Raw genomic sequence first — 17,049 nt, 5'->3', positions numbered from 1 at the left:
CTGCTTTCTCTCCACACCATGTTAAAATACTTGAGGATAGAAGACTTGATTCCAACAAAATGTGTGCTTATTTTTTTGTTTACGGATTCTTTAAAGTATTTGTACCCCACTTGAATCTCTAGATCTCTGAGACTTTCATTCTTACAAAATTTGCCCTTGGCAGAATGAGCTTTTGTTTCCATTTTGTGCTTGTGAAATTTGTAGCAGCAGAGAATGCGGTACATCTCCAGCCCTCCACACACAGCTACTGCTTCTTGGCAGTGATAGAAACTGAGATAGATAGCGTACTATTCCATGTATAAGACTAGGTTTTTTTACTTTAAAATTATGTGGAAAACTGTGGGTTGTCTTATACACGGATAGTGAATGGTGGGGATTTCTTAAATTGGAGTCCCTAAAAATAGTGGGGGGGGCATCTTGGAGTCCTAAAAATAGGGGGGGGGTGCATCCAAAACCATATAGCACCGGTCTTGAAATACCTACATTGGCTCCCAGGACGTTTCCGAGCACAATTCAAAGTGTTGGTGCTGACCTTTAAAGCCCTAAACTGCCTTGGTCCAGTATACCTGAAAGAGCGTCTCCACCTCCATTGTTCTGCCCGGACACTGAGGTCCAGTGCCGAGGGCCTTCTGGCAGTTCCCTCACTGCGAGAAGCCAAGTTACAGGGAACCAGGAAGAGGGCCTTCTCGGTAGTGGCACCCGCTCTGTGGAACACCCTCCCACCAGATGTCAAAGAGAAACTTTTAGGAGACATCTGAAGGCAGCCCTGTTTAGGGAAGCTTTTAATGTTTAATAGGTTATTGTATTTTAGTGTTTTGTTGGAAGCCGCCCAGAGTGGCTGGGGGGACCCAGACAGATGGGCGGGGTATAAATAATAAATTAGTAGTAGTAATAGTAGTAGTAGTAGTAGTAGTATCATCTTATACATGGGGGCGTCTTATACACAGAAAAATATGGTAATCTAATTGCCAAATGGCAATTTAAACCTAGGTTACAGTCACTACAATGGAATATCTACACACCATTCCCACCCGCCCACACACAATGAAGTTGTCGCTATCGTTGTTGTCATCATTCATTCCATCTCTATACCGCTTTATATTTTAAAGAACGCATCTCAAAGCGGTTTACAACAACATGACAACGTCAAAACAATCCAGAATAAAACAAATTCGAGCTCCAAGGAAGAAAATGTTTCAGATCCTTCTCTAAGCGAACATTTTGCTTTCCCCAGTCGCCAGCCTGGGGATCCAGAGATCTCCACGTGGTCACCATTGGACCTGTGCCAGCCGTAAAATGCGGCTAATTTCTGATTCTGGGGCCTGGACAAACTCCATGGGCCCTGCCTTATTTGAGCAATCCATGTAGCTTTGAAAACTGCATGTTCAGTTTGACTGTTGTTGTCCTTCTCTCTTTTTTTTATGCAACAGATATTGCTGTAGGGGCTCCATATGATGACTCTGGCAAGGTGTATATTTATCATGGCTCCAAGGACGGCATAAACACAAAACCAGCACAGGTACTAGCTAGTGATGTTCGCTTCTCCTTCCAATGGAACTGAAATATTCATTTTGCTTGTTTCCTAAGCTTCTCCCAAGCAGCTGCCCACTTATAGTTCTCTGCCACCTGCTTCCCTCTCTCCTTTGACTTTGCACAGCCCTCTCTTCTCTTCCTAATATCTTTTCATGTAAGACCCCATCTCCACTATACATTTAAAGCAATATCATACCACTTTAAACAGTCGTGCTTTCCACCAATGCATCCTAGGAACTGTAGTTCGTTATAAGGGCATTGAGTGTTGTTAAAAGGTAAAGGAACCCCTGACCATTAAGTCCAATCGTGACCGACTCTGGGGTTGTGGCGCTCATCTCGCTTTATTGGCCGAGGGAGCCGGCGTACAGCTTCCGGGTCATGTGGCCAGCATGACTAAGCCGCTTCTGGCGAACCAGAGCAGCGCACAGAAACGCCGTTTACCTTCCCGCCAGAGTGGTACCTATTTATCTACTTGCACTTTGATGTGCTTTCAAACTGGGATCCCTATTCCCCTAATAGAGCTTCCATTCCGGAGTTTCCTGGACAGAGGCGTTGATTGTTAAAGCACTCTGGAAATTGTAGCTCTCTGACGGGAACGGTTTTGTCCTACGTTTCCTCAAGCTATTCCTCTTAAGAGACGCTGCTTGCTAAGTTTTTTGCCTTCTGTAGAATTTAAGATAAAAGACTTTTTCCTGTTGTTGCAGAATTCAGCTCTTCCTTCAAATTTGTACTATTATTATTATTATTATTTATTTATTTATTTATTTATTTATTTATTTTTGCATGTGTGGAGCATGCCCTGCCTCCTAATAAATGCAGACGTGATATTCTTTTATTGTTTTAATTGCCATTGATTTTTCTGTTTTTATTTATAAGCTTTATGTAGACAGGAAATCTTGGGGGGGAAATTGACTAAAAAAAAATTGACTATGTGTTCCGATGGCTTGTCAGTAGACTCTTTTAACTGCATTAATCAATAATTCTTATAATGACTTATGGTTCTGGAGATTGGTGTTGATGAGATAGATGCTTGGCTAGTTCTTTTCAGTGGGAAGTGCTCACCTAATTTCCATTGATACCGTATTGGTCCGAATATAAGCCTCACTTTCCCCCCAAATTCCGACCGTGAAAAGTTGAAAATGCGGCTTAAATTTGCAACCTTACAAAAATGGGCTTTTATACGATATCGCCGCCGAAACAGACATACGGTAAAACGGAACAAAAAAATGTTTTATTACCAATTTGCGAGCTTGAGACTGTTCATTTGCCATTTACGGGAGTGAGTGCCTGTGGAATTGCAGCAAATTGAATAGCGATTTGCGATTTCAGCGATTGTACGGTAACTTTTGCGGGCTTGCAAGATCAAAGGCTTAAATTGGCTCGGAGTTGCAATTCTACCAACTGCAGCGATTTTCAGCCTGCAACCCAGTTTTAAGGGAGGGGCTTATATTTGGCTATTGTCTCCCCCCTGCCTTGAATTTTAAAGGTGCAGCCTATTTGTGGGTGCAGCTTATATCCGGGCCAATACGGTAGCCTATAATTCTGTGACATTTGACAGCACCCTCTTCCATAGTGTGTACCCCATTGCGGCTCCTTTCTGACTTCCTTTACCTGTGCTCCCCCTTTTTATGACCCTTTTCTATGTCTGATTTACTCTCTGCCTTTTTCCTAAGGTGACGTTCTACTAATTGCAGGGCGAATCTTTGACCTTCCATGTTGTTTGACCCTCCAAGCCCCATCAGCCATAGCAATCCTGTTCAGTGATTAGGGACGTTGTAGTTTAGCAACATCTCAAGGGCCAAAGGTTCCCCCACACCAGATGAAGCTGCTAAATGCATACATTTATTATTTAAATGTTTTTAAACCACCCTTCATCTTTAGAGACATGCGGACTGTATACAGGGGCATGAACATATCAGAATATTCCAAAAATCCAATACACTGAAAACAGCAAAGAAAAGTGTATATGGATCGCAGTCAAGTAGCAAAATACAGCATAACAATTTCCATTTTTTCGCACTGTTTCAGATTCTGGATGGTGGGGCAAATGGAGTCTCGTCCTTTGGTTATTCTATCACCGGAAACATGGACCTTGACAAAAACTCCTATCCTGATATTGCTGTTGGGTCTCTTTCAGATTCTGTAGCTGTTTACAGGTGTGTAGCGCCTTCTTGATTTAACCTTAACTCTGGGGTCCTTAATGTGGCACCTGTCGCACCCTGGTTGTTCTCAGACACCTCCTTTGTCACCCTTAAAAAATAACTGAGGGTTTGGGGCATTGTTTGTTTGGAAGGTGTCCTGCTTTCTTTCTTTCTTTTTTTATTTGTTATGGGGTGTACATGTTGGCTTTTTGCAGTATGGTAACGCTGCAGAGAGCTTGCTGGGGAGACCATGCATTAAAAAGGGACTCAAAAATAACTTAAAGAAGGTTTTAATAAGAAAAACAAAAACTCCATTTACACTAAATACATTAACAAACCAAACCAGACCCAACCACCAACCCATCCCCCAGGGTAATGGGAGAGCTAGGTGCTGCTCCTTATATACTCTACCCAAATGCTGACACAGTTTAATCAGTACAACTCAGCAGCACCTGCTACGTTTCACAGCTGTAAAGCTGGGTCTCGTTATCTTGCTCTGGCCCTTGCTCTGGCCCCTCAAAGTCATACACATGGAGTGGAACAATGATGAACCTTTACATTTAAAGAAACCATTCAACAGTACACAGGTTTTTTGTTTATTTGGAGGGGGTGGGAGAGTCTGAGTATCACCAGTTTTCTTCTGTGAAGTGGGTATTTTGTGGTGCCCTAACAGTTTCTTCCATGGGGTCATGAAGGGTTGGACACGACTAAACAACAACAACAACAACAGTTTCTTAGATTTTCAAATGTGCCACTGAGCCCAAACATTTTTGAGGAGACTAGACTTAACAATTGGCATGAGTTTCCACAGTGTACTTTTCATCTTTTAAGAACAGCGAGGCCCCAAACTTTCATAAATATTAAAATGAGTGAGTCCTTGAACAAGAGCACAGTCACTTGGGCATAATTCTCTCAGACATAGGAATGATGATATAGTAAATGTGTCTTGGACTGTATCTTTCAGACTGTTGGGGGCCTAGAATCCTCCCTCCTACAGTCAGTCTGTCTGTCAGTGTTCAGGGAATTGTTTTCCATTGAGGGCCAAGCCAGTCATGTGACTCTATCTGCTGCCCAGTGGTGTAGCGTGGGTTGCCAGTGCCCGGGGCTCCATGGCGGGAGGGAAACAGATGGGTGTGCATTCAACTGCCCAGTGACATCCATGTCACCTAAGGGATCGCAGCCGCAGCGATAAGAAAATAAGAGCAGTTCCATTGTCTGGAGAGGTCACTTGCTGGTTCGCACGTAGAAGCTGTTTTCAGTGGAGCCCAGTGGTGGAAGCGTGCAGCTGTGTTGAGGCAGCAATGGGTGTTGAAATTTTGCGCCCCTAACAGTTTTGAGCATGGTGAAACCGCCCCTTTGGCCCCCACCCCACGTTATACCACTGCTGCTGCCTAAAGTAGAACAGTCCAGACACAGGAGAATGTCATCCAGGCCTAAGTTGCCACTGTTGTGGGAATAATTGTGCATAAAAACAGAGACAGACAGAAAGAATGACAGACTAGGACTAAGGAAGAGAAGTCAGTTTTATTCTAAATGCAGTCACCCAGTCTTTGTTTGTGCAACTTATTTTGATGAAATGTTTTACTCTAAACCCTCTTGTGCTCTCGGTGCTAACACACTGCAAAGAACTAGGCCACTCTGTCAGAGCCTCTCCCTACTACAGCATGAAAATAGAAAGCCCAATGGGGCTTTCCCTGTTTATTAGCCTAAGAATTCCTTCATCGAGTGCCATTCATTGAAATAACAAGTTTCTTCCCCAACCTCCTCTTCCCTCCTGACATACAAGATCGCGTCCTGTGGTGAACGTTAAGAAAACTATTAAGATAGACCCCGGCAGAATAGACCTAAAGAAAAAGAACTGTGAAGTCCCCAGTGGGATTTGGTAAGCCGTTGAACTCCTAATATTTGTTTCAATGTTTTGGCAAACGTTCATGTGTTTCATATGCACGAGAATTTCCACTATATGGTGCACCGCATGGGAGGTTACTATGCCAGCCCGCAAATACACTGTTACCTGTTAGGTTGGATTGTTGATGTTACTCCTGTATTGTTGGGTGTTAAGAGCTACAACAATGCCTCTTCTTCCCATGTTGCCTTGGTAATGTTGGAAGCAAGGGATCATTGCTCCAACCCATCCCTCTCACTTATTGAGGCAGCAGGGCCTCATGGGTCTCTTCCTCCTCGCCGTCTTTACCAATATCTACTCTCCTAGCCTGAAGGCCGCAGTTATTAAAGACTCAGCCTGAAGAGGAACGTTGCTTTGTCTTTCTGTGGCCGCTCAACAGGCACACCTCTTCCCTGTGCCGTTGGGCAAGTGTTGTAGTATGGAAGGCACCCAATTCTTCTGGCCAGCTGTGCTTAGGGGACTGTGAGGGTCCTGGCTCAGCTCTGAAGGGTCCAACCCTCAGGTTCTGTGAGCTCTGAACCACCAGCCTCTGATTCTATGGGCTTTGAACCACCAGCATGGCAGTCCTGGTCTCAGCTGGCTTCTCCTCCTTGGAGCTCAAGGCTGGAGCCCTACAAACCTTTTATGGTGGAGACCACGCTGCCAGGTTTTTGAAGACCCTTGGGCGAGGTGTCCTCAGTGCGCCTGCTCCACGAGTCACCATTTTTGCTACAGTCGCCATTGCCTTTTCTCTTTGGGACCAGCCCAGAACACCAAGCAAGCTCTTCTTCTCATTGTTCTTGTCCCTGATCATTAGGGTTGGGCGAACATCCGGTTTTCAACATTGTGGTATATCAGCAGCTATATACCGCAAAACGGTGGTTCCTCTGGTTACGAACTTAATCCGTTCCGGAGGTCCGTTTGTAACCCGAAACTGCTCATAACATGAGGCCAGCTTTTGCTAATGGTGCCTCCTGCTGTTGCCGCGCTGCCGGCACGCGACTTCCGCTCACAGCCCGGGGCAAAGTTTGCAACAAGGGGCATCCTGGTTAGCGGAGCTCATAACCTGCAGCGTTTGCAAGGAGGACAGTACGTAACACGAGGTTCCACTGTACGCTGATACATCACAATGTCTGGAATGTATCGCAGCTGCTTCTTCCTATCCCCACCACCTTACGGGAAGAAGAAACAGCTGAGATATATCACCCAGCCCTACTGAGCAAGCTGGAGGGACATCAGGACTTTGTTAAACTGCTCAGCTGGGGGGCAGGAAGCGTTCTGTCTGAGCAAGTACCAATACTTGCCAATACTGAGCAAGTACTCAGGCTCACACAAGCAGCGGAAAAGTCCCATTGGAAAGTCCCATTTGTTCTGAGCCTTCCTCACAGGGGAGTTGTTCCAGACCCGTGATAATTTTGCTTGCATTTTCCCATTCGGCAATATCATCCTTGAGATACAGTGAGAGGAGCAGTACCCAGTCTTCCTAGTGTGGCCACATTATAGACCAGGCATAGGCAAACACGGGCCTCCAGATGTTTTGGGACTACAACTCCCATCATCCCTAGCTAGCAGGACCAGTGGTCAGGGGTGATGGCAATTGTAGTCTCAAAACATCTGGAGGGCCGAGTTTGCCTATGCCTGTTATAGACTGATGAACTGTATTGAGAGTATAGAAGAAGGGATGATGGAGCATCCTTGTAAATATGCTGGGATGTAGGTAAGGCATCTGTAAAGAAAAAGAGCCTTTCTTATTGGACCTCACTGGCGGGGGGCTTCCTTAAAGACGCAGGCAGGCAGAGCCCAAGAAGGTGCTCCCCCATAACTTTCTTCGGCTCCGCCTGCAACTTGAGTCGGCGCAACGTATTGCCAGCTCAAATTATCTGAAACCGGTAACGCGATCTGAACGCCATACCAGTTTCAGACGATTTATCAATATACCGACTAGGAGAAGGTCGGCTGGAGCCTGTCCTTACCTGGCCCTCACTCCGCCCCCCAGCCTGCATCCGATTGGCTAGCCGGGGAGGGGGCGGAGCGACGGTCCAGCAAGCAAGGTGGGGTGTCACCCAGGCTCGGGAATTCCGGGCTGAGTCGCAAACCCCGCCCATCGCTTAGATGGATGAGTGGATGAACTGGTAATTGCCAGCTAAAATTGTCTGAAACCGGTATTGTGATCTGAACGCCATACCGGTTTCAAACAAATAATAATAATAATAATATCTACTTGCACTTTGACGTGCTTTCGAACTGGGATCCCTATTCCCCTAATAGAGCTTCAGTTCCGGATTTTTCTGGAAAGAGGGGTTGATTGTTAAAGCACGCTGGAAATTGTAGCTCTCTGAGTGGAACAGTTTTGTCTTACGTTTCTTCAAGCTATTCCTCTTATGAGACGCTGCTTGCTGAGTCTTTTGCCTTCTGTAGAAAATAAGATAATAATAATAATAATAATAATAATAATAATAATAATAATAATGTATTATTTATACACCGCCCATTTGACTGGGTTTCCCCAGCCACTCTGGGCGGCTTCCAACTGAATATTAAAACCAATACAGCATCAGGCATTAAAAACTTCCCTAAACAGGGCTGCCTTCAGTTGTCTTTTAACTGGTATGGCATATATATCGCCCAGCTCTACTGATCACTTGCTTAGAGCAGATGGGGTAGTGGCAGCGAAGAGGCAAAGGAGCAGCAAGGGGTTGGCAGTCTCATTCCCTTTTCCTTCTTGGGACAATGCAAATACCAGGCCTCAAGACGACAGAAGATGTGTTGATGGCACCAAGTACCTGACTATAGAGGGTGGGCACTGAAGCAATGCATTTACTCTCGAGATTCCAGCAGCTTTTGGTGAAATGTCTCCAGTGCTGAACTCTTTGAAGTTTATTTCTGTGCTCTTGAATTCTTCCAGCGTGAACATTGAAGCTTGCTTTGAGTATACAGCTAGTTCCAGTGACTTCAACCCCAAACTAAGTAAGTTGCTATGATATAACGATACTTGCATATCGCTAAGTGTAGCTCCCACAACAATTTGTCCCATTTGCAAATGTGTCCATGGACCCCAATATTTTTTATGCAATCCCCTGTTCTGCATTGTTTTAACTTCACGTGTTCATGCAAAAATGCCTGAAGTTCGACACTTGTATCCTTACAAAGCCAGCTCAGCGGCGCATCTTGCAAGGTGACCAGGTCTTAAAACTTGTTGCCTTCCTAGGTGTGTAGGTATGTTGATATGTACAGTACAGGTAGGTATTATATAGAGTAATGTAGGTATGTTTTATGTTATGAAAATAAGGTAGTGTATTATGTATGTGTACTGTGTAAATATATACAGTATTTTCCACTCTATAGGACGCACCAGACCATAGGAGGGGGAGAACAGGGGGGGGATTCTCCCCCTCTCTGCTTAGCGCCCCTTCAGTGAAGCGGCAGGAGAAACGGAGCCCCTTCCATTTCTCCTCCCGTTCACTGAAGGGGCGCTGCACAGAGAGAGGAAACTGTGCAGCGCCTCTCCAGCAAAGCAAAGCCTGGAGAGCAAGAGGGATCGGTGTGCACCGACCCCTCTCGCTCTGCAGGCTTCAGGCGGCTATCCGCAAGCCTTTGGAGTGCAGCGGGAACTCCTGCTGCACTCCGAAGGCTTGTGGATAGCTGCCTGAAGTCCCCAGAGCGCAGCGGGAGTTCCCTGTGCTCCGGGGGCTTCAGGCGGCTTCAGCAAAAGCAACGCGAAGCCTCTGGAGCGCGGGGGGAGCTCTCCCTCTGCGCTTCGGAGGCTTCGCATTGCTATCGCTGTAGCCAAGGAGCCTGCATTCGCTCCATAGGACGCTCACACATTTCCCCTTCATTTTTGGAGGGGGAAAAGTGCGTCCTATAGAGTGAAAAATACAGTATGTATGTGTTTGATATGCTTATAAAAAAAATCTTAAAAAATTAAAATAAATTTCGTTGTCCCCGAAAGGGGGCAATGACAATAAAGATGATATTATTATTATTATTATTATTATTATTATTATTATTATTATTATTATTATTAAAATAAAACTTGTTGCCTTCCAGGGAAGGCAGGGAAAAAATGGGCTAATGTACAACATCTGTAAGATAGTATACCAGCCTTTCCCAACCTGGTGCCCCTCCCCATGTGTTATGGACTACAAATCCCATAAGCCCCCAAGGCAGGAATGGTGGGATTTGTATTCCAGCAATATCTAGAGTGAGCTAGGTTAGGAAGGCTGAACTGCGTTGATTTCTAGCACCATTTAAACAAAGAGCAGTGAATTAAACATGGTACAACTTGTCTTCCCTTATACTATTTCTGAGGGTTCTTTTTCCTTCCACTCCAACCCCCTCCCCCCCCCCCCACTTCCCAGTTCTGAACTATACAATTGAAGTAGAAAATGAGAGGAGGCGATCGGGCTGGCCGTCCAGAGTGCAGTTTTCCGATCGACTCTCTTCCAGAGGGCAGTCTCTTGAGCGACTCTCCGATCAGCTGAGTGGGAGTGTGACTCTCCAAGGACAGAAGAAAGAAGAGTGTGTGACAAAGAAACTCGTGTTGCAGGTATGAGAAGCGCAGAGGCTTCTGTGTTTAATGCTGCCCCATTCAGGTCCAGTTTCGCCAACGATACGCTTTCAGGTGAACTTGAGGTGGCCTCCGGCTTGTGGGTCACATATGAGATCCGTTGTGATGCCGTGGTTAGAAAGCTGGCTTGGGAAAACCTGTGGCCAAGTTCCCACACAGCCATGAAGCCCATTGGGTGACCTTTGGCAAGTCCGTCTCCATCAGCCTTAGCCTACCATACAGAGTTGTTGTGAACATACAGGTGAACAACATGTATGCCAGCTATTGCGAGCTCCGTGAGTTTGCATGTTCTAATCATTGCTCAGAATAATAATTTCATGTTTGTTTCTTTAGTTCAGGCAAAAGGAGTTTGCATAATATAATAATAATAATAATTTATTATTTATACCCCGCCCATCTGGCTGGGTTTCCCCAGCCACTCTGGGCGGCTTCCAACAAAACACTAAAATGCAATAACCTTTTAAACATTAAAAGCTTCCCTAAACAGGGCTGCCTTCAGATGTCTTCTGAAAGTTTGGTAGTTATTTTTCTCTTTGACATCTGGTGGGAGGACGTTCCACAGGGTGGGTGCCACTACCGAGAAGGCCCTCTGCCTGGTTCCCTGTAACTTGGCTTCTCGCAGTGAGGGAACAGCCAGAAGGCCCTTGGAGCTGGACCTCAGTGTCTGGGCAGAACGATGGAGGTGGAGACACTCCTTCAGGTATACTGGACCGAGGCCGTTTAGGGCTTTAAAGGTCAGCACCAACATTTTGAATTGTGCTCGGAAACGTACTGGGAGCCAGTGTAGGCCTTTCAAGACTGGTGTTATATGATAGAAATATCAAAACATTATGCATGTATGTAAGCACCCTAGGAACAAATTCCTTGCTTTCGTCCTTTGGTGTTACAAGCAAGGAATTTGCCCACCATTTCATTTGACTTTAATGTTTTTTTAAAAAATAGTCCACTAAAGGCCTCCATTCCTCTATAAAAAGTTCATCATTTTGAATGCATAGTCCTTTACTTTCAAAAGCCACTCCTCTTTCATTGGAACCTCCTCTTCTTTCCATTTCTGCGCATATAATATCCTAGCTGCTGCTGCTGTCACATACATAAATAGTTTGGCAATGCGAGTAGTACTTTTAGGTTAAATATTTGTGGGTTGGCCCTAGCCAGTTGAACTAATATGCCAATGTTGGAAACCGAGATGTTGTCACAGTGATGGCATTGTGGAGGCTGGGGCCTTCGTGAAAGCTGAACACAGTAAGTTTGAAGCCAGGATATTTGCTGCCAAACCCAGCAGGGGGTTATTCTGTGTGCTAATAATTCAAATGTATGTATCTCTTAGGAAAATATCAAAGATAAACTGCGTCCAATTCCTATAACAGTTGGCGTTGCAATAAACGGCTCCGAGTCCAGCTCTCAGTCAAGGAGGAGACAAGGACGGTCGCTCCCAGAACTTCTTCCCATTCTAAATTCCAATGAACCAAGTACAGTTAATGCGGAAGTAAGTCCCCCCCCCCTTCTTTTCTAATCCTGAGATCTGTTCCAGCCTGATGAGTTCATTTTGCACCACGTCTCAGAAACACATAGAAAGAAGGAAAGGTTTGTCTGAGTAACAATTCAGAGATCTGTGTTTGTAATGCCTGCACGCTTGTTGAGTGCGCTGTCTGTTCATCCAAAATTCACAGGGGGCATGAGATATGACTGTATAAGCTAAACGTTTAAAATTGGAGGTGGGGGGAGAAAGAAAGAAAAAATACCCCAAAATAAGCCACTCCATTCCTTGCTGCTCCTGGCTGCATACTGGGGGGGGGGCATTGCGGGTGGCCTTTCCCCTTCCTCGCTCTCTCCCTTCCCAGCCTTGCGGGCGGGCGCCGCTTTCCTGTTTGCCCCCGCTCCTGGCTGCATACCGTCAGGTCACGAATATAAGCAGCACTTTAACTTTTCACGGTTGGGATTTGGGATAAAAGTGAGGCTTATATTCAGGCCAATACGGTATATAGGCACAAGACCAATAATAGGTACATTGTCAGGCTTTTCAAACTCCTTGAAAGCCAATTCTGCAGCTCATAAATATTTGGGTGTAGAAGTTTGGCACAGCACTATTTGGGTTGATTGATTTTAGGTGTTGTGCGGAAAAAGACCAAAAAAGTGGCTCGTGGCCCAAGATTACTATACCTCCTCTGTTTCCTATGTGGCTGTAATTCTTTAAATTCGATGCTGTTTCAAATCTAAACTTGCGTTCGTTGTAGGTGCAGTTCCTGAAAGAAGGTTGTGGAGAAGACAATATTTGCCACAGCAATTTGAAGCTTCATTACAGATTTTGCACCAAAGAAGGGAATGAAGACAGATTTTCCTATTTACCAATGTAAGTCTTTAAGGATACCAGTTTTGAAAATAAAGTCGCTTGTGCTCCTTGGAGGCTTTTCTTCCCACCAGTCCCTAAAACCTGACTCGTTCTGTGTCCTTAGTAAGAACAACATTCCAGTGCTTGTCCTCAAAGACCAAAAAGACATTGCCCTTGAAATCACAGTGACAAACAATCCGTCGGACCCAAGAGATCCTGAGGCAGATGGCGAAGATGCCCATGAAGCTAGACTCATAGCTACCTTTCCAGATAGCTTGACTTACTCTGCTTTTAGGGAGCTGAAAGCCTTTCCGGTAAGTTCTGTTTCTGTGTAAAAAAAGCATTTCAGGAAAACGCATTGTAAACTTTATCACGGGAAATCGCGTTGGTGAAACACTGGACTCCACAATGTCATCTCGTGTCGCCGTGTTATAACGCACGTAAAACGCTTTTTCTTTGCTAATGTAGCTGAGTCCCAGGTGATGCGGACGTTCAAAGAACCTTTTCGTTATTTCATTTAACTCTTTGCATTGAAATATCGATCTCTTTTAACTCAGGAGAAACAACTGACCTGCGGGGCTAATCCAAACGGCTCTCAAGTAGACTGTGAACTTGGGAATCCTTTCAAGAGAAATTCTTCCGTAAGTGGTTTTTTCTTATAGAGCCAATGTCTGGTGTACAGTGGTACCTTGGCTTTTAAACGTAATACGTTCTGGAAGACTGTTCGACTTCCGAAGCGTTCGAAAACCGAGGCACAAAGGCCTGTTGGCAAATTCAGTTGAGAAAATTGAAAAATTCACAGCAGAAGCCGTTGGACTTCCGAGGAGTGTTCGAAAATGGAAGCATTTACTTCCGGGTTTTTGGTGTTCTGGTTCCAAAATGTTCGTCAACGGAGACGTTGGAGAACCGAAGTTCCACTGTATTTTAAAACCAGTGTTTACTCAACATCTGATAACTGAAATGTGCTCCTTTTCTTCCAAGCTAAAATCACTCCCCCCAAAAAGCTACTGTATTTTTCTGTGTATAAAACGTCCCCATGTATAAGATGACCCCTATTTTTTTTAACCCAAACGTAAGAAATTAAGTTGTTTAGCTTTTGGGGGTGGGGTGGGGGAGGTCACTTCCGCCAATTGTTCACCCGCCTGCCTGCCACTGCCGGTTGCTTGCCACAGCCACTGCCGATCGCACACCTTGCCGCAGCTGCCAATCGCCTGCTGACTTGCCACAGCCAATCGCCAGCAAGCCTTGCCGCAGCCACCAGTCACCCGCCCAATCGCAGCTGCCAATCTCCTGCTTGCTGCTGCCATTAATCGCACGTCCCCCCTCTGCATTCACTATATAAGACGACACCCAATTTTTGCCTATCTTTTGTTAAAGCAAAAAGCACCGTCTTATACACGGGAAAATACGGTATTCATTAACCATCTAGTCAGGACAGAAACTTATATCTTACAGTTGATATGTCAAAGAAAAGATCGGAAACAATGAAGCACAAAATTAGGGCATTATATTTATACCATATGGGATGTGGGTGGTGCTGTGGCTTAAACCACAGAGCCTAGGACTTGCCGATCAGAAGGTTGGCGGTTCAAATCCCCGCTACGGGGTGAGCTCCCGTTGCTTGGTCCCTGCTCCTGCCAACCTAGCAGTTTGAAAGCACGTCAAAGTGCGAGTAGATAAATAGGTACTACTCCAGCGGGAAGGTAAATGGCGTTTCTGTGTGCTGCTCTGGTTCGCCAGAAGCGGCTTAGTCATGCTGACTACATGACCCGGAAGCTGCACACCGGCTCCCTTGGCCAATAAAGCAAGATGAGCGCCGCAACCCCAGAGTCGGTCACGACTGGACCTAACGGTCAGGGGTCCCTTTACCTTTATTTATACCATAGTAAACAGAGCAACCCAAACCCTGGCCAGGCATCGGGGGGCATGATGGATTGGCATAGCCATCACTGCACCTGCAGCCCTGTTAACTCATGCCAGCCAAAGTGGGAGGCAGGAGAGACCAAAGCTGCCTCTGGGGCACATAGGTCTGGAGCTGGCATGGTAATCAAGTGATGGAAGTGGGACTGGCTCCTGGGTCTGTCTCCATCCCTGGAATGCCTTGTGGGGAAAACGGATTCTCCACCCTTGGAGTGATGGCAGAGCTCTTCCCTCTGCTCCAGCTTGGTGTCCCCTGAACACCATTTTTTTTAAAAAAATATAAACATCTTTATTGAAAGTTCATAAAGTACATAATTATATGTGTACTAAACATGGTGAGACATAAATAAAAGAGAGAGAAAAGAAACAGAACCCACGTAGAAAGGAAAATAAAGGGGGGGGACCCAAACTATACTTTAAAGGTAAAGGAACCGCTGACCATTGGGTCCAGTCGTGTCTGACTCTGGGGTTGTGGCGCTCATCTCGCTTTATTGGCCGAGGGAGCCGGCATACAGCCTCCGGGTCATATGGCCAGCATGACTAAGCCGCTTCTGGCGAACCAGAGCAGCGCACGGAAATCCCGTTTACCTTCCCGCCAGAGTGGTACCTATTTATCTACTTGCACTTTGACGTGCTTTTGAACTGCTAGGTTGGCAGGAGCAGGGACCGAGCAACGGGAGCTCACCCCATCGTGGGGTTTCGAACCGCCAACCTTCTGATCGGCAAGTCCTAGGCTCTGTGGTTTAACCCACAGCGCCACCCGCGTCCCAAACTATACTTTACAAGGTTGTTCTTGTACTTCACCAGATCTTAACCTATTACAGTATTTGTAAGAATGGATTCCAAATATCATTGAATTTGTCCAGGGCAAGTCTGCGTTCATATGCAAGTTGTTGTGAGTTTGTGTAAGTCTTCAATCCAATCGTAGAAAGGAGCCGCATTTTTATTTTTCCAATTATCAATATCAGTCTTTTTGCTGTGGTAAGGGCACGGAGAGTCCATTCATATTGCCCTTTCATAAGGTTCCATGTGCTGGGTATATCATTCAAGAGGGCATTTTGCTCTATAAATGTAAGGCTGTTCCGTACAGTTCTGTTGATAGTTTCAGTTACCTTCTGCCAAAAATATTTCAGTATAGGACAATGAAAAAACATATGTGGCCTAAACACCTTGCTGAACATTTCAGTCAATTCAAGTATCTAGCCAATGACTGCCAGCCCCTTGAAACATCTATCAAAATTACCTATCTAGTACATAAAGCAAAAATTGATATGTCTCTAGTATATATTAATAACTTTGCATTTATCCCATTTCTCAGGTTACATTCTACGTGATTTTAAGTACAAGTAAAGTCAATGTCGATACCAAGGACTTGGATATTAATCTGAAATTGGAGACGTAAGATTTTTTATTTTTTTTAAGTATTAGTTGCTTTTTCAAATGCTTGTAAATATTCTGAAATGGTTGTGACTTGGTTGTGAATGTGGCGTAATTATGACATGGAAATGGTTAGTGGTTTTAAAAACAAAGCAGAAAAAACAAGTGTCCTTTTGTTTCCTTTTTGTTGCAGAACAAGCAATCAAGTTAATTTGGATCCAATTACCGCTAGTGCTAAAGTAGTTATTGAACTGCTTTTGTCACTCACAGGGTAAGTGTCTTATATTTAGCATAACAAATCAATGCTAGAGACAATCCTTTTGTGATGGCCATTAAAATGTGATGTTTCTTTTAACAACAGGGCGGCTAAGCCTGCCCAGGTGTACTTTGGAGGCAACGTCATCGGTGAAAGCGCTATGAAATCTGAGGAGGACATTGGCAGCTTAATAGAATATGAATTCAGAGTAAGTTTATATATATATATATATATATGAAGGAATAGTTCTAGCACCTTCATTATACATCTTTAGGCGCAAAGCGAAAACGTTCCTTTTCTACCAGGCCTTTGACTTGTTGACATCGGATGTCTTTTTAAATGTGCAGACGTGTGTGTGTGTGTTATTGGTTTGTTGTTGTTCTTCCTTTTACAACGTATTTTGTTTTGTAATGTTATCAGGGCCGCATTTAGGTTTGATGAGGCCCTAAGCTACTGAAGGTCATGGGGCCCTTTATATGTCCAGCTGTCCTTTGTCAACAACAAATTGTTGCTGTTTTTGTGTGTTGGATATATGGTAATTTGTGGACCTAATAGGTATCCAAAGCCATTTGGACATGTTGCCGTGCAACCAGTCTGTCAGGGAACTGACATCGGAGCTAGAGGCGGAGGGAAGGCTCTCAAATGATGCTGGAGAAGGGCCCAGCAGGGAGAGAGGCAGCTCCGCAGATGGGGAAGCAAATCAGCGCAACACCAAGGATATAGAGGGGCAGATGGGGGAATCGGCGAGAGGGCTCCAGGACTCTTCACCGGACACCAGCGGGGAGAGCACGGGTCCTCCGCTACCCACGCCCACCCTGCGCAGAAGACATCCGCGCAGAGAGAGTAGGAGGAGACTGGGTGTCAAACAACTTTTATGTTGGAAAAGATTTAAGAAACGCCCACTGACGGATTCTGCTAGCGACTGAGGCAGCCACAAAGTGAAGGGCTGCCCAGACTGAAAGGTTTAGCAAGGCAACAAAGCCTGGAGAGGCGGCAACTTACGCATGAGCAACCCATACACATTACACAGTCCATGCAGAC

The 17,049-nt window shown here is 45.2% G+C and overlaps 1 protein-coding gene across 1 annotated transcript in view; it reads left to right on the top strand.

Moving 5' to 3' along the window:
- Positions 1-17,049, top strand: part of ITGA6 (integrin subunit alpha 6) — a 70,918-nt gene that overhangs the window by 33,846 nt on the left and 20,023 nt on the right. The window contains exons 8-21 of the mRNA XM_082215798.1: positions 1,308-1,519; positions 3,562-3,689; positions 5,461-5,556; positions 6,137-6,377; positions 6,628-6,845; positions 8,465-8,526; positions 9,918-10,105; positions 11,454-11,612; positions 12,361-12,476; positions 12,580-12,769; positions 13,013-13,096; positions 15,694-15,773; positions 15,946-16,023; positions 16,114-16,216. Coding sequence (XP_082071924.1) covers positions 1,308-1,519; positions 3,562-3,689; positions 5,461-5,556; positions 6,137-6,377; positions 6,628-6,845; positions 8,465-8,526; positions 9,918-10,105; positions 11,454-11,612; positions 12,361-12,476; positions 12,580-12,769; positions 13,013-13,096; positions 15,694-15,773; positions 15,946-16,023; positions 16,114-16,216 — 1,955 coding nt within the window. The remainder of the gene's footprint in view (positions 1-1,307; positions 1,520-3,561; positions 3,690-5,460; positions 5,557-6,136; positions 6,378-6,627; positions 6,846-8,464; positions 8,527-9,917; positions 10,106-11,453; positions 11,613-12,360; positions 12,477-12,579; positions 12,770-13,012; positions 13,097-15,693; positions 15,774-15,945; positions 16,024-16,113; positions 16,217-17,049) is intronic.

The sequence above is a fragment of the Podarcis vaucheri genome, assembly GCF_965113315.1.
Source record: "Podarcis vaucheri genome assembly, chromosome: 1".
Lineage (NCBI taxonomy): Eukaryota > Metazoa > Chordata > Lepidosauria > Squamata > Lacertidae > Podarcis > Podarcis vaucheri.
This window is presented reverse-complemented; position numbering and strand designations above follow the sequence as displayed.